At 35.7% G+C, this 18,804-nt stretch overlaps 1 protein-coding gene across 1 annotated transcript; it reads left to right on the top strand.

Annotated features, from left to right (window-relative positions):
• The first annotated feature begins 5,806 nt into the window (after positions 1–5,806).
• On the top strand, positions 5,807–9,868 carry LOC133037080 (uncharacterized). The gene has a single exon (XM_061113894.1). The coding sequence runs from the start codon at positions 5,807–5,809 to the stop codon at positions 9,866–9,868; it is 4,062 nt and encodes a 1,353-aa protein (XP_060969877.1).
• Positions 9,869–18,804: the final 8,936 nt, after the last annotated feature.

Raw genomic sequence — 18,804 nt, 5'->3', positions numbered from 1 at the left:
ATGGTCACGATCGCTAAGAACTTCTCCGACCGACGCGAGAAGATCAACATGCTGCTTCACTTTCAACAGATAGTCATTAAGAGACAGTGTGCCTTTCTTTAAGTTCTGGAGCTTAGTCTTGAATTCCAAGATCTTAGATGAGACTTTGAGCGTGAAATGTTTTTCCAGATTTACCCATATTTGACGAGCTGTGTTGCACCCAACCATTCGAGTAAGGAGGCTCTCCGTCATAGACGATAACAACCACGAGACCAACAACTGATCTTGCACATCCCAGTCGATAAATTCAGGATTGTAGGTTGAGGAGGCACGATCGGCAGCATTGAGGAATTGAGGTGGAGGATCGTCATCTTGAATGAACTTCAGCAAACGATTTCCCCGAATCGCAGCTAGGACCTGCTGTTTCCAAAGAAGAAAATTATGGTCATTCAATTTTACGGAAAGATTATGTGTAAAGTGAACAGGTGAGAACTCATCAGCATCACGATTTCGATTTCTCTGCAAGTTTGAAGGATTTCCAAGATTCGAGGGGTTGGCCGAGTTTTGAGCTGCAACAGTCGCCATATTCGCCGTCAATGGTGGAAATGGCTCTGATACCATATTATGGTTTGTATTCCTTCGATTCATGATGAAAAAGATTGAACAACAATCAAAGATAAAGATGAACAAAGAACAGAGAGAAAGAGAAGAAAGTCAGAGAAAGTGAATCAAAGGAAGTCATTGTATTATCTATCTTTTGGTTACACAGTACAAAGTGACTTATATAGATCACAGGAGAGAAAGAAATAGAGAACAGATCTAACTGAAATTAGTTAGAAATAACCACTCTGTACTAACTGAAATAACCATCATAACAGAACAGGAAAAGACTCCCTAATAGTGTAATTACAAATAACAAAGCTACAGCCTTGAAAACTATTCTACAATAAGGCTTTTTAGGAGCGAAAATTGTCACCCCTCAAAATAAAATTATAATTTCTTAGATTACTTTTAGGGGCGACAAATTACAGGCGACTTTTCTGTCGCCCTTAATAGTACTTTTAGACTCGAATTATTAGAGACGATTTTTTAGGGGCGACTTGTTGCATCTATAGTCGTTAGGGGTGATTTTTTATGGTTAACATAGATATTTGTTGTAGTGCCAGGTCGAGAGAAGGAGGATATCGAATCCAAGCCCTAAAAGAAGAAATTGACAAAGAGAAGAAATCTCTGAGCCAGGTCAACCCTAACACCACCCCAGGAGAAAGGATCTCGGCACTGGAGACGACTCGAAAACATAGAAGGGGCTTCAAAGGAATGGATGGAAAGGGCAATTTCAAATTACTTCTTAGACCAGGCGGCTAATGGTGAGGCTCGGAGACCTCTCAGGGAGGCTCAAAAGATATTACTTGTAATTTAAATGTTGCCTTAGAAGGCTACCTTTTAGTAATTGTCTAGAAGAAATTAACAATTTCTTTTAAGTTTCTTTTGTCAAAAAAAAAAAAAAAGTGTTATAAAAAGTGTATATCAAGCTAGCATAAAATCAGGTTACATACATAATTAATTTCAACCTCGATGGTTGATGAGAATTCATATTCTGAGAATTGAGTTAGGATTTGCAAAGCAATTTATATCACATTTTTTGCACAATAATAACAGAATGCACCACAAACTAATAAGACTACACAAATATATTGTTTTGTTGCCTTTATGAGAAAAAACACATATGTAATGTATATTAATTATTACTATTATTATTTTGGTGTTTATCAAAAAAAAAATTATTATTATTATTATTATTATTATTCTGGTAACCATTATAATAGATAGATATAATTATAATTAATAGATACGGTGATGAAGAAATTAAGCAAAGCAAAGTTTTCATGTGATCATGAGCAAAAACAGCCAACCAGAGAAGAGAGACGTCTGACGGGACGTGCTGACATGCACTCAGAGAGAGTACCATCATCATCTCTGCTTCTCTGTCTCTCTGCGTGTGAGTGCATGTGTCTATACATATACATATATATACACATATATATATACAGTGAGTACGTACATGTATGTATGTATACACATTCACTATACATGTACATGTACGTATGTATAGTACTAGTACCCATGGTGGGAAACGGATACAATATTTAACAACAACAACTACAAGACATTATAAATAATGACAACCATTTTGGTCCTGTCAATTCTACATATACTATATAATATAATGATTAAGGAGATATCATATAATCAAATTATTAGTAATACTACGGTGATCGAAAACCAATACAATTGTTTCCTATTTTTACATATACATTGTTTATTTTTTTTTAGTTAATTTAGTGCAAAAATTTTCGAGAGAATTACGGGGAAAAGAAAAGTGGATTGTGACAAGACGAGGGAGAAAAAAAAAGGTGGGGCGACCGTGATTTCCATTTCTATATTCTTTGGCAGCCTTAACTCAATTCTCTCTCTGTACATATAAATAGTGATTTATATATATATATGTATAATGTATATATAAAACGACGTAGAGTGGCCCTCTCACTCTGCCTGGTTTGGACTGCGATATATGCTTTTGTTTCTAATAATAATAATAAGTTCTTGCTATCTCTGATCTCATGATCCAAATCCACCAACCAATGATTTTACGAATATGATAAAAAAAAACGTCTCTTTTAATTTGTTTTCTTCCCTTTGTTTATAACATACATGCATATTCTTACTTTTTTCAAAAAAAAATAAATAAAAAAATAAATTGTTCTTTCATTTGTTTTCATAATTAACAAATTTATTATATTAGTAATCAAAAAGATGAGAAAAAAGCAATTCTTTCAATTTTCTAGATGGAAAATAATAATAATAATAATAATAATAATAATAATAATAATAATAATAATAATAATAATAATAATAATAATAAAAACTGGAGCAGTAGTACACTTTCTATATTTCCACATTTATATTTATAATTTTGCAATATATATATTTATAGGTCGTTACTCACGTCCATGTTATATTATTAATATTGAGAGAATATCATATTATCGATTATAATTATGTGGGTTCCAGAGATATTATAATGAGGACCACTGTTGAATTATTATATATATATATATAAAAATTGAGCTTTGATAGGATGAAAGATAACATGTGGGTGATTTTGAAACAGTCTGATTGGTACAATACAAAAACACAGAACTGGAAGGTAATAGTAATAGTAATAGAGGGGATTGATGGATGTATGTATACATATATATGTATATGTATGTGTATGAATAATGAATGTATATGTATATGTATGTATAAATTATATTTATATGTATATACCTAGTGCCTGACATTTCCTTTCCAGTTTCCACTCCGGCAATATACTTTGTTTTGTTGGTTTTGACATTAAGCTAGCATTTATCATGTAAAGTTGTGTTCTTTTTTTTTTTTTTTCTCTTCTTTGAAGAGAACTATTCATTATTCTATTCTTCGTTGAGAATATTGCTTTATTTCGATTTTAATTGATCGACAATGTGTATATATATATTTTTAAAAAAGAAGAAGTTATCTATGTAATTAAGTAGGTCATACAAATTAAATGTATAAAATTTGTATATTTTTTTCTTTTTCTTTGTTGGATCATGTATATGCTTACATAAAACAGCTGTTCATTAATTTAGACCACACAATAAGTAAAGATAAGGCTGCAGAGAAACAAAGCAAGAAAAAAATTAAAGATTGTGCCACCAACCAGTTTGCAAGCAATCAAAATAAATATATATTACTAATTATTAGTTGCTTACTTTAAAAACAAAAGTAGTCGTATTATTATATTTATATAGTTAATTAATTCTCACGTGCACTATATACAGTTCCAATTGCAAACAATGTTATTCCAGAAATTTTTCTCTTTTTGTAAGGTTTATTTCCATAATAGGACGAATAAATACACTTCGAGAGAGAGAGAGAGAGAGAGAGAGAGAGAGAGAGAGAGAGAGAGAGAGAGAGAGAGAGAGAGAGAGAGAGAGAGAGAGAGAGAGTATGAAGGATTCAACGAAGAAGAACAATTTTGTTAGCTAGGATCTGTGATTTTCTGGGAGTTTCTTTTCTTTCTCCGTTTTTAAATTTTTTATTTGAAGACATAGATCTCAAGTAGTAATGCGGCTGTTATTAATGAGTTTACGGGAGGTTGAGCTTGGTCATTTATATTTTTATAAGTTTCTGTTCTGATCAGTCGCCAGAGAGAATGGTTATGCTTAATTCTTTTCTTCCCGTTTTCTTTGCTTTTCGTTTTTCTAGTCATCTCGTTTTGATTGCTCTTTCTCTTCTCGCCATTGTTTTCACACCCTTTCCTTGTCCGGTTTCTTGAGGCATGTTTGTTCTTTTCTAGTTTGAGTGTTGGTTGTCTAGATTCTGTCTTTGGTCTCTTCTCTCTTGTGTTTTCTCCTGGTCTTTTCTTTCCGAGTGTTTCTCCAATAGATGTGAGTTTTTGGTCTGTTATGGAGGCTGATTTGGCCAGCTTTTGGGGCTCTTGGTTGGGGTCGACGTCGTCTTTATCGGACTGCTTCTTTGGCAGTGGTTTCCTTGCTAACCGTGGTTCTACGCGAGGGGTTCAACGATCATCTTCTCCGACCGAGGCTCAGGCGGAGGTAGAGATTGTTATTGTGTGTGCTTCGATTCACGGTCAAGCCGGTTTCGTTCCGGGTAAAGCTCCGTTTGTTTTGAATAGAGTGATGTTGACAAGTCGAGGTAGGATGTTGACAAGTCGTGGTGAGCCGATCTCTGGTAAGGGCCAGCGTGCTGCGTGGATCATCAAACCAAAACCAGCTGGTAATGGCACGCCGGTTGCCAATTTGGGTTTGCAGACCGGTCTTGAAGATGGAGCAAGTGGAAAGGTTTCTGCTGGTTTGCCTGAAATAGTCATGCCTATGTCTGTACCTACAAGTGACCGTTTGATGATAAATGTGCCTCATTTGAATAAGGCTTTTGACGAAGGAAGCAATATGGGCCGAACTCAAGTTGTGTCATTGCAAAAAGGTGGGCCGGTCTCTCCTAGTGGGCCAGATGCAATGGGATATAATAATAATGGGCCACTTAATTTAAATGTGAAGGCCAAAGGTTGTTTATCTCTTGGTGTTGACGTGGAGCGTGGAATGAGTGGGGCTTTAATGGATGGGCCGATTGTTGTTAATGGTCCAGTTGGGGAAAAGATTAGTGAAATTGGTGATGGGACGAATGACTCTAATGGACCAATTAATTATCATGAGCCTATTGTTTCTAATGGGCTGGTTCTTAATGAGGCACATTTAATTGAATGTGGGAAGGATACTAATACCATGTTTAATGGAAAGGAGGCAGAGAAGAATATTGAGGAAAAAAAGGCCTTGTCTCATTTTTTTAAAGCACAAGAAGAGTTACTTCATGACTTGAAACATTTTGGTAAGTTGGACTTGTATGAGATCAAAAGTTTGGGTGGTGACATTGGAGTACCGCCTTCCTCGGAAACTAATGAGCGTACTACACCTTTTAAAAAGAGGAAATTTGAGGATTCCGCTTCTCTTTGCTCGAGACCTCACAAGTTAGTGAGAACTTATCATGGTGTAGTTAGAGACTTTCCTTGGGACACTAAAAAGAGGATCCATGAGACACGTGCGGAGGCTGATGACTTGTCTGAGGAGCCTTCAGAGGAGCCCTCCGGTGAGAGCTCCAGCTGCAACTTTGGAGTCAACCGAGATCATCTGATTGGCTCTTTTGTGATTGAAGAGTCGGGATCTAGCTTATCTGTCCACTCATCTAACCCTGTGGAGGAGAATGTCAAATCTCCTCCACAGGCGCCATGAGAGGTGTTGCGTGGAACTGTAGAGGGTTGGGGCAGACCTCTACAGTTCAGGAACTGAAGTCCCTGCTCAGATCGCGCTCTCCGGATTTTGTTTTCTTGTCTGAGCTTAAGGTGGATGCCAATCCCCTGGTACGTATTCTAAAAGCTTTTCACTTTTATTTTCATATTTCTGTGCCGCCTATTGGTAATGCGGGGGGAATCATTCTTGCTTGGAAGACTGGTTTTTGTTTTGAATGCATCGCTTGCTCTCAAAACCATATTTCGGGGATTGTCTACTCAGACCCCCCTACCCACCCTTGGCTTCTCTCGTGTGTGTATGGACCGCCCTACAACCATGCCAAGAAGTTATTTTGGACTGAGATCATGACCTTAGGAGATAGATTTGGAGGTCCGTGGTTGATTTTTGGGGATACTAATTTTGTCCTTAATCCCGCTGAGCGGGAGGGTTCGTCGGGTAGAGACCCCTTTATCCCGTTCATTTCTAATCTGGTGGAGTCCCGTGGTCTAATCAACATGAGCATTCAAGGGGACATGATGACGTGGGACAACCACCGCTCGGGAGGCAGCCACGTGAAGTCGGCTCTGGATAAAGGCATTATGAATGACGCCTGGCTTCACTTGTTTCCCAAAGCTATTCTCTGTTCAATCCAGACGAGTACTTCTGATCATAGACCTTTGTCTCTTGATACGGTTGGGATTGTGCCCAAGTTCAAAAGGTGCTTCAAGTTTGAGGAAAATTGGACGAGGGATGGTAGAAGTAAGCTTGTGGTTGCTAACGCCTGGGATTCGGTGCACCATCTTTGGGCCCCCGCCCGAGTCTTTAAAAAGATTGGTGCTACCAGGGTGGCGCTCCTTCAGTGGAAGCGAACGCAATTTGGTAAAATTGATGAGGTTATAAAAGATTTGGAGGAAAAACTTGATAGAGTCCAGTCATTGCCCGCTGGCTCTAGAGACTGGAGATTAGAGTGTGACATTCGTCGGAATCTGAATGAAGCAAGAACCAGAAAAGCTGTTTACTGGAAACAAAGGGCGAGAATTGAGTGGCTCAAGGATGGAGATAAATGCTCCAAATTCTTCTTTCTATCTGCTGCTATTAGAGGAAGAAGGAATTCCATAGACTGCATCTTGAACAAACATAATGTCTGGCTAAATGATCGAGATCTAATAGGTCAGGAATTCCTGGATTTCTTTACGAATATTTTTACTGGAGCTAACTTTGATAGGCCGCTGGATTGTGGTCACCTTTTTAGGGAAAGGATTTCTCTTGAGGACCAGGTTAGGGTGGTGGAATGCCCCTCCCGGCTAGAAATTAAAAGAACTCTGTTCGCTATGAGCAATCATAAAGCCCCTGGACCTGATGGCATGTCTGTTCTGTTCTTCAAACACTATTGGGAGTCTGTTGGAGAGGATTTCTGTGATGCTGTCGCTGATTTCTTTGAAACAGGTAGAATGCACAAGGGTGTGAATTCCACGAATGTTGTCTTGATCCCTAAGGTGCAAAACCCGAAAAGACCGAATCAATTTAGGCCCATCTCTCTTTGCAATGTGATGTATAAGGTCATTTCCAAAATCATTGCAAATAGAATTAAGCCTATCCTCCCGTCGCTCATTTGTCCAACACAAGCTGCTTTTGTCCCAGGTAGGAATATTCAAGATAATAATGTGTTGGTTCAAGAGATCATCCACTCGTTCAATAGGAAAAGAGGAAAAGAGGGTTTTTTTGCAATAAAGATTGACCTGGTTAAAGCCTATGATAGGCTAAGTTGGAAGTTTATCGATCATGTCCTTGGGTGTTTCGGATTCCCTCAAAAGTTTTGCAGTTGGGTCTCTCAGTGTATCTCCACCGCTTCCCTCAATATTTGTCTTAATGGTGGTCCGGTAGGAAAGATCCTACCCTCGTGTGGTGTCCGCCAGGGGGACCCGTTATCTCCCTACCTGTTCATCTGTGCAGCGGATGTGCTCTCTAGGCTGGTAGAAGAAGCTATTGGGAAGGGAGCTATCCATGGAATTAAGCTAAGTAGGGGGGGCCCGGTGCTATCCTATTTGTTCTTTGCTGATGACCTCATTCTGGTAGGTCGGGCTAACCTAGCTGAGGCGAAAGCCTTGTGGGATTGTCTCGACCAATTCTGCTCTTGGTCGGGTCAGGCGGTAAACAAGCTTAAAACATCTATTTTTTTCAGCAAAAATACCCCTTCTGGTATGAGAACAGGAATTAAGGAAGCCTTGGGTATTGGTACTCCAGAGGGAGTAATCAAGTATTTGGGTTTGCCGATGTTCAGATCTAGACAAAAAGATGCTGATTTTAACTTCATCCTTGATAATCTCACTTCTAAGCTCCAGGGATGGAAGGCCAAAACCTTATCAAAAGCGGGAAGGGCTACTTTGATTAAATCTGTTGGGCTTTCCATGCCCATCTATGCTATGCAAACCACCAAGTTGTCTAGCCGGCTTGTTACTAGGATTGACGCCTTGATCCGCGACTTCTGGTGGGGTTTTGAGAAAGGGAACCATGGCCTCTATCTCAAGGCCTGGGATAAGTTGTGTCTCCCTAAGTCCTTAGGAGGCCTGGGTTTTCGGAAAACCAAAGAAATGAATCTCGCTTTTTTGGCTAAGTGGGGTTGGAGCTTACTGAATGGTAGTCAGTCGCTTTGTTGTAAAATCCTGGAGGCTAAATACCTAAGGGGAAAAGAATTTCTCCATTGTAAGTATAAAGAGTCGGACTCTTGGTTCTGGAAGAACGTTGTTAAAGCTAATGTAATCCTCCGGAAAGGGGCCTGTAAGAGGGTAGCTGATGGAAGAGGCACTAGCATCTGGAGGGACCCTTGGATCCCTCACTTAAAAGGTTTCGTCCCGAGACCAAACAGAAGTGTTGGAATGGATAATATGTGTGTGGCTGACCTCCTTTCCCCCATGGGTGGGTGGGACACTCTTAAGCTATCTAGTTTGTTCGATCAGGAAACTGTGTCAGCTATCCTGAAAATGGGCCCACCTCGAGGTTCGGGAATTGACGGTTGGATGTGGACTTTGGAAAGTAATGGGAATTTCTCCACCAAATCAGCCTACGTGGCCCTGGCCATGGAGAGAACTCCTCAGAGTAGTGTCGCCCCTGCTCTTTGGAATAAGCTTTGGAATAGTAACATAATGGAGCGACATAAGGTTCTTTGGTGGTGTATTCTTTCCCAAGCTCTCCCGGTTCGTGCAGTGATTAGAAGAAGATTTCAGATTGAAGACACAAGATGTCCGTTGTGTGGTTTGGGCGATGAAACTATGGAACATCTGTTTCTTACCTGTGATGTAGCGATGCATTTATGGCGGTCCTCCCCCTGGGGGATTTTCCCTGTGGGTGACACTGGTATTAGAGTCTGGGATTGGGTGAAGTTTATTTGGAGCCTTAATAATAGGGGGCTCCGCGTAGAGGAAGTGTTCCTTTATGCCTCGATAGTTGTGGACAATATATGGAGAATGCGCAATGACGTGGTACATAACAACTGTTCCCCTAATATTCATAATTGTATTGACCTTATTTGCTCTTCTTATGCAGAGGCACATTCTTCTCTCTTGCCTAGTCCTTCGCCTCCCGGGAAGGACATCTGGACGCCTCCACCTCTGGATTGGATAAAGTTAAATTGTGATGTTCGTGTGGGCTTGGAGAGTATGTGCACAGCTGTTGTTGCGAGGAATCACCTGGGGAGGGTGATTGCTATTCACACATCCCGATTGGACTTCTCGGAAGCTCTGGTAGGAGAAGCGGCGGCCTGTTGCCTGGCGGTATCAGTAGCTCTAGATTTAAAACTTAATTATGTTATTGTGGAGAGTGACTCGAGGCTAGTTATCAACGCTCTCAATGGGAAGGCGTCCCACTGGGCTATTGAGAACTATGTCTCCTTTTGTTCTAAGTCTTCTCCTTCTTTCATGTGTTGTACTTTTTCTAATATTAGTAGAAACTGTAATTTTGCGGCTCACAATGTCGCTAAGTGGGCTTTTACCCACCAGGTTTATGGATCGATCCCGATCAGTTCTGTTCCGGTAAACATTTTATGTAATGACCATGAGGTCTAGATTTTATCTATTTTAATATAAATCTACGCTTGTTTCTCAAAAAAGGTTTATTTCCATAATTTTGATAACATATAATGGAAAATTATTGAGTAGCATATATACGTTTTGGTTTTTCATTTTTATACAAGTATAAACTTTTTTTTTTGGATAAAATAATTAATTATTGAAAAACATAAGAGAAAAGATAAATAATAAAGAAGGAAAGAAAGAAAGAAAAAAAATGAACATGAATGAAATATTTATTGTTTGAAATCAAGGGATATCGATCAATTATTAAATAAGATTAATTTTTGAAGTCTATATATACAATTACTGCCCACCCATGAGTCACTTAATTGAATGTTAACTTTTTTTAAAGTCAAATAGTATAATCTCACTTAAGAAAAAAAAAACAAAAAAAAAACAAAAAGAAAGATAGAAAAAAATTGGAAATTCAAATAGGATATCAAAGATTTCATGACAGTATAAATTTTATATTAAGATCCAATAGTATATTTTTTTTTAATAACAGCATAAAGTTTAAATTAAAATCCAATAGTATAGATTTTTTTCATGACAGTATATAGAATAAATTTTACATTAAGATCCAATAGTATAGCAAAGATTTCATGACAGTATAAATTTTAAATTAAGATCAAATAGTATATAAATATATCCAATATTTTTTTGGAGGAAAAGATCAAAATCAATTTTTTTTTTCTGAAGCGTTTATATATATATTATATATATATATATTTATATATCTTACATTACACAATTTGAAATTTGATTTTAGTATTTTACATAAACTCTTCAAATCTCTTTATGCCCACTAAAGTTAACCTGAGTGGTTGATGTAAAATCCAATAGTATATCACATCTCTGTTAAATAATAGAATCCGAATATGTATATAGATATTATACATGACATTGTTGGAGTTTAATATGGCATACACTTGTAAATATTTCCATTGACATTAAATGCAATTTCAAATCAGATTTTATTTTATTTTTCTTTTGGGATAGTATACATAGTAGTAGGGTAACTTAGTCAAGTGGATTACATACAGTAATGGGACCTGGCATGGATTAAAAAAATATATTCTATCTCTATAACTAGTCTGAATTTACCATGTGGGGGGTGTTTTGTATAAACAAGTAAAAGCTATTAACAAAGAGATAGATAGACAAATTAATATGCCATATTTAGGCCGACAAGGTCAAATGCTTGTGGCACTATAGCAATTCTCATTTCATTTAAATTTGGGAACAAATTATATATTTATATATAACATTGTACTCCAAAAAAATAATATAAAAATTTATAAATATAGGCTGAGCTCTTGTTAATTAAGCTGGGGCAGGTGTTTGAGTAGTGACCATTCACAAATTGTTGCGTACAATTGATGAAAACCCTATATGCACCCATTCCTCAGCCTCAGATATTCATCATTATCATCACTGGTGATCATCATCATCATCATCATTTGCATCAGTCTCTGTCCCTATGACCTTCTGAAACTCTTGCCATTTATTTCTGTCTTTGCTTTCTACTACAAGTTATCATACTTCACACCACTCCCTAACTCTAAATATATATCACTCTATAATTAAATATTAATTTCGTAATTAACAATGTGGTTATTATAAGAAGATTATAATTAAAAAAAAAAAAAGTACGTAGCTTCTAACTAATTAAATAATATAAGCCTAAAGCCATCGTTGAAGCAAGTAAGCATAATCAAAGCTAGCTACATATTGATGATCATTAGTATATAGTTTAGAATCTATAGGTTGGGGCAAACGGATTAAGATAACATATATTATATATTTTTAAATATTTTAGTTATTAAAGTCTGTCAGTTATTTCAGTTTTTTAATACCTACAATTTTGTTACAAATAATTGGTGATCTAATTGATCGATAGCCTAATCAAATATTGTATTTTCACAAAACTAATCAAATATATATATATACCCACTATTATATAACCTTGTAAACAAGTAATTTAAACGATCTACGCAATCATGAAAGGTGAAAGTTGAGAGTATTTTTTAGTTTATTTTTTTGTGAGGATCGAAAAGAATAATATGATATATGAAAAATGATTGGCACACACTCAAATTACATACATTTTTTACACACAATCACAATGATGTGTAATTAATCTCAACTATATAATGAAAAATAATATGATCATACTTAAAAATATAAATGGTCAATATTGAATATACATTATTCTATGTAATAAATGCAATTTGAATGTGTGTCTAATATTACTCAAATATATATAAATATATATTCATATATGTTATAAATAGTATTAATTATCTGGATGTCCAAATCTTTTATTTATTACTATTAATGTAATTAACATTCTATTTTTCTTAGTTTCTTAATATTTAACTCTTCTATGTGTATAAATAGGAGATCACCTATTGGAATAAAACACTTAGAAAATTCTCATATCTTTTCTATTTTCTTTCTCTAAATATAATATTACATAATACTAATATTTTATAATACGTTATCAGCACGAGCCTCTAATCAAGGTATGATAATGTTTTTGTTATGTGATCTGGAATTGCTTCAAAGTCATGATACACTAAATATATATATATATATGTATATATATATTCATCTGACTGAAACACATTCGAGTTAGCTTTTTTTTTAATGAATTAATATTTATACAATATATGTCTATGCTTATATATATCTATATAGATACTTATATATTATATATGTGTTGATTTGTTTATCATATTATATTGTTTAATCTTATTATCTTATTCTATATTGTACTATATTTTGTTGTATTTTTTTTTCCAAAATTTATGTATATGTCTAATAATTTACACTTTATATTTCTCCATGGCAAACCTTGCAAAACTTGATTTTGTGGCACTTGATATTTCTGGAAAAAACTATTTGTCATGGATTCTTGATGCTGAAATCCATTTAGATGCTATGGGTCTTGGAGACACCATCAAAGATCAAAATACTGAACCAAAACAAAATAAGGCCAAGGCTATGATTTTCCTTCGCCATCATCTCCATGAGGGGTTAAAATCTTAATATTTAACCGTAAAAGATCCTCTTGTGCTTTGACAAAATTTGAAAGGAAGATATGACCATAAAAAAACTGTCATATTGCCAAAGGCTAAGAATGATTGGTTGCACCTGAGGTTGCAAGATTTTAAATCAGTAAGTGATTATAACTCTGCAATGTTTAATATCACTTCTAAATTAATGTTGTGTGGAGAAAAAGTTACTAACTATGAAATGTTAGAAAAAACATATACTACTTTTCATGCCTCTAATGTGCTCCTGCAACAGCAATATAGAGAGCGAAATTTTAAAAAATATTCAGAATTGATTTCATGTCTTCTAGTAGCTGAGCAGAATAATAAACTTTTGATGAAAAATCATGAATCTCGCCCAACTGGGTCTGCTCCATTCCCTGAAGTGAATGCTACAATTGCTGACAATCATAATCATAGTCGTAGTCGTGATCATAATCGAAGTAATAGACGTGGTCGTGACCATAATCAAAGTCGCGGTCGTGGTCGCGATCGCGATCGAAGCAATGTTTGGCATCGTAATGGTCAAAATAAAAATTCATATACTCCAATGAAAAGTACAACTACTGAGAACAAGGGAAAAGGTCCTCAAAATAATAATCATAAAATTTCTGAAAATTTATGTTCTAGATGTGGAATAAAAGGACACTGGGCACGTGCCTATCGTATGGCAAAATACCTTGCTGATCTTTATCAAGCATCTGTGAAAGGAAATGAGAAAATAGAAGCAAATTTTACCTATCAAGATGATGGTTTTCTCAAAGAGCTTTTGGATATTACGCACTTAGATGTTGCAGATTTTTTTAATGAAGATCTCATTAATAACAACATGAATATCAATAATGGAGATGGGAATGTCCACAATTAGTCACTTTTCTTTGTTATGTTTTTTTTTTATTATTATCATTTATTTACTTTAAGGTGTTTATTTTATTTGGCATGTTTATGTAATGAACTTTTATTATTTAAGCATTTATATTTTGAACTTATTATGTTTTTTTTTTTTTGTTAATGAAGTAATGGACATTTGTCATTCTATATATGATTCTACAAATAATGGTGATGATATGTGTTTGGTGGATAGCGCAACCACTCATACAATACTTAGAAGTGATAAATATTTTCCAAATTCATCAAGAATGAAGGCAAATGTTAATACAATATCAGGCACTGCAAATTTAATTGAAGGCTCCGCAAGAGCCATTATATTGATGCCTAGAGGAACAAAAATTATTATAGATGATCCCTTATTATCCACCAAATCAAAAAGGAATCTATCGAGTTTCAAAGATATACGTCGTAATGGATATCATATTGAGACAATAGATGAAAATAATTTTGAATATCTTTGCATTACATCTATTGTTTCAAGAAAAAAAATGCATATTAGAAAAATTACCTAGTTTGTCTTCAGGTTTGTACGTTACACGTATAAGTACAATAGAAACTCATGTTATTGTGAACGAGAAGTTCACAAACCAGAAAAATTTATTTGTTATTTGGCATGACCGGTTAGGCCATCCCGGTTCAATTATGATGCGTAGAATAATAGAGAACTCACATGGTCATCCATTGAAGAACCAAAAGATTCTTTTATCCAGTGAGTTCTCATGTGCTGCTTGTTCTCAAGGAAAATTAATCATTAAGCCCTCACCGGTAAAGGTTGGAATTGAATCCCCTGGATTAATGAATTCAGGGCGACATATGTGGGCCTATTTGCCCACCATGTGGACCATTCAGATATTTTATGGTATTGATAGAAGCATCAACTAGATAGTCACATGTTTACTTATTATCTACTCGTAATGTAGCATTTGCAAGATTGCTTGCTCAAATAATCTGATTACGAGCACAATTCCCAGACTATGCAATCAAGACAATCTGCCTTGATAATGCTGGTGAATTTACATCACAGGCTTTTAATGATTATTGTATGTTAATAGGGATAAATGTTGAACATCCTGTTGCTCATGTACATACACAAAATGGTCTAGCGTAATCATTTATTAAGCGCCTCCAATTAATCGCAAGACCATTACTTTTGAGAACAAAACTCCCAATTATAGCTTGGGGACATGCTATTTTACATGCTGCGGCACTTGTACGCATTAGGCCAACATCATATCACAAATTCTCCCCACTACAATTGGCTTTTGGTCAGGAGCCAAATATTTCTCATCTAAGAATCTTTGGTTGTATAGTATATGTTCCGATTGCTCCACCACAACGAACAAAGATGGGTCCTCAAAGGAGGCTGGGAATATATGTTGGGTATGAATCTCCATCTATCATTAAATATCTCGAACCCACAACTGGAGATGTATTTACAGCACGTTTTGCTGATTGTCATTTTGATGAGACAAGTTTCCCAGCTTTAGGGGGAGGGGAAAAGAAACAGCTGGAAAAAGAAATTATATGGAATGCACAATCATTATCTCAATTTGATCCTCGTACAAATCAATGTGAACTTGAAGTTCAAAGAATAATTCATTTGCAAAATATTGCAAATCAATTACCAAATGCATTCACTGACCCAAAGAAAATTACAAAATCACATATTCCAACTGAAAATGCTCCAATTCGAATTGAAGTCCCAGAAGGACAACTAATTAATGATTCTAAAGCACGTTTGAAATGTGGTAGACCAGTCGGTTCCAAAGATAAAAATCCTCGAAAAAGAAAGGGAGCAAATAATGAAGAATGCCCTAATGAAGAGGCTGAAAATTTCGAGGAAGATGTTGACATAAACAAATCTCTTGAAGAGATTCAGGTACCTGAAAATATTAGAAATAATGAGATCTCAATAAATTATGTCAATACAGGAAAATAATGGAACCGACTCAAAGTAATTGTCGACAATATTTTTGCTTATAATGTAGCGCTAGAAATTATAAATGAAAGCGAGGATCTTGAACCTAAATCTATCAAAGAATGTCAAAATAGAAAAGATTGGCCAAAATGGAAAGAAGCAATTCAAGAAGAATTGAATTCACTTGCTAAATGCAAAGTATTTGGACCTATAGTCCAAACACCTGAAGGTGTGAAACCCGTTGGATACAAATGGGTATGTTTACGTAAAAGAAATGAGAAAAATGAAGTTGTGAGATACAAAGCAAGACTTGTAGCTCAAGGTTTTTCTCAAAGGCCAGGTATTGATTATGAGGAGACATATTCTCCTGTGGTGGATGCAATAACATTAAGATATTTGGTTAGCCTAGCTGTGAGTGAAAAACTCGATATATGATTAATGGATGTAATCACAGCTTATTTATATGGATCACTAGATAGTGATATTTACATGAAGATCCCTGAAGGATTTAAGATGCCTGATGCATATAATTCAAGCAATCGAGAAATGTGCTCAATTAAATTACAAAGATCATTGTATGGATTAAAACAATCAGGACGCATGTGGTATAATCGACTTAGTGAATATTTATTAAAAGAAGGATATAAAAATGATCCTATTTGCCCATGTGCTTTTATAAAAAGTTCAAGTCCTGAGTTTGTTATCATTGCTGTATATGTTGATGATTTGAATATTATTGGAACTCCTGAAAAACTTTCAGAAGCTGTGGAATATCTAAAGAAAGAGTTTGAAATGAAAGATTTAGCAAAAATAAAATTTTGTCTTGGTCTACAAATTGAGCATTTAAAATGTAGAATTTTCATTCATCAGTCAACTTATACTGAAAAGATTTTGAGACGGTTTTAGATGGATAAATTGTTACGAAAATTATGTTTATTACGCAAGTGTACGCAATCAAGTAGTATCTCACGCAAGTGAGGTCGAACCACAAGGAATTGGATTAAGTACTACTAAACTATACTTATGATTCTATTCGGTAAAATAATAAGATTACAATTTGAAAGTAAATAACTCAGAAATTAAAGAGAAAATAAACGAAGATTAATCAAGATGAGAGATTAGGGAGGTGAATCCTGTTGATAAGCTACCTATGTTAATACCTAATTGCTATCCTTATCTCAATGTGAATGACAGATTATAAATTAACCTAACTCTTTTTAGATCTTTTAGGTTCTAAATAATATGTTCTCTAATTAACTTCTTAATTAAATCAACACAAAATCAGCATTAAGCAATAATCTATTAGTCACTGAGGCTATGTAAATACTTTCGTTTTACATCAGAACCTAGACTATCCAAATTTTAGCATTCTCAATTCTCACTTTTCAGATTTCGAATTGAGATCATTAAACATGTAAAAGGTGATCAAGCTTGCACATGGAATTAAACACAAATAAAGATAGTATTCACACATAAGATGAAGGAATGGCAATTATTTATTAACTAGGCATAAACTTAAACAACAATCATCATCCTCCCTTATTGGGAAATTTAGTTCATAATAACTCTAAAAACATCCATGATTAATTCAGAAATAAAAACAAACATAAAGAAGAATTAAAAGGGTAAAAGAAAGAAACTAGAAGGTGGTATCGCTCCGGGTCTTCAAGATAGCTTCCTCTCCACTTGCCTCCACTATTAGGTCTGTTTTTGCTTCCTTCTGACCTTCAATGTCGTATTCCTTATATAGGGATGAGTGGTGTGCCTCCAATTGAGAGAAAAATCAAAATTAGGTCAAATCTGCGATTTCCGTACCTAGTCGCGACTAGCATTTAAGCTGGTCGCGACTACAGGCAAACCTCGAAAATCGAAGGTTCTGCCAAACCTCGAAGTCGCGACCAGGGTCGCGACTAGGAAAAAGGGTCACGACCTGGCTCAATCGAAGTCGTGACTACTGTAGCTTCTGGAGACGAATTTTCCAATTTTTTTTCCAGTTTATCCCAGTTTTTTGCCATTTGACTGAATTTGAACTTTAACACTCCGGGAACCTGAAATAATGAAAATCAAGCGTAAAACTGCTCCAAAAGACACCAATAGACGAGATAATGCTAACTTTGAAGACCCGAGACATAGGCTAATTATAACCTAACATAAATCACACCCATTGAGTAGCCCAATGGCAGTTAGGTCACTTGATGTAGAAAAGGATCATTTTCGACCTAGAGAAGAACATGAAGAGCTCCTTGGTCCACAAGTACCATATCTTAGTGCAATAGGAGCATTGATGTATCTTGCTAATTGTACAAGACCTGATATAGCTTTCTCTGTCAATTTATTAGCAAGATTTAGTTCTGCTCCAACATATAGACATTGGAAAGGGATTAAGCACATACTCCGCTATCTCCAAGGTACTATTGATAAAGGATTATTCTATTCTAATAATTGTGGGTCACAACTTATTGGCTACGCAGATGCAGGATATTTATCTGATCCACATAAAGCCAGATCTCAAACTGGCTATTTGTTCACTTGCAGTGACACTGCTATATCCTAGCGGTCAACAAAGCAAACTCTGGTGGCTACTTCCTCAAATCATGCTGAGATACGTGCAATTCACGAGGCAAGTCGAGAATGTGTTTGGTTAAGATCAATGACACAACATATTCGAGGAACATGTGGATTAAAATCTAATAAAGAAGTACCAACAATTCTCTATGAAGATAATGCTGCTTGCATCGCTCAACTTAAAGGAGGGTACATTAAAGGAGACAGAACTAAACATATTTCACCAAAATTCTTCTTCACACACATTCTTCAAGAAAATGGTGATATCGATGTTCAATAAATTCGATCAAGTGATAATCTTGCAGACTTATTCACGAAGTCATTACCAACATCAACTTTTGAGAAGATGGTTCACAACATTGGAATGCGTCGATTAAAGGATCTCCATGAATGCCAAAATGAGGGGGAGTAATTTCATACTGCACTCTTTTTTCCTTGACCGAGTTTTGTCCCACTGGGTTTTCTCGGCGAGATTTTTAATGAGGCAGTTATTATGGACA

The sequence above is a fragment of the Cannabis sativa genome, chromosome 4, assembly GCF_029168945.1.
Source record: "Cannabis sativa cultivar Pink pepper isolate KNU-18-1 chromosome 4, ASM2916894v1, whole genome shotgun sequence".
NCBI lineage: Eukaryota > Viridiplantae > Streptophyta > Magnoliopsida > Rosales > Cannabaceae > Cannabis > Cannabis sativa.
Note: the sequence above shows the minus strand (reverse complement) of the source record. Positions and strands in the feature narration are given on the sequence as shown.

Excerpts from the sequence above, each read along its gene's own strand:
- LOC133037080 (XM_061113894.1), top strand. The coding sequence starts at position 5,807 with ATGAGAGGTGTTGCGTGGAACTGTAGAGGGTTGGGGCAGACCTCTACA.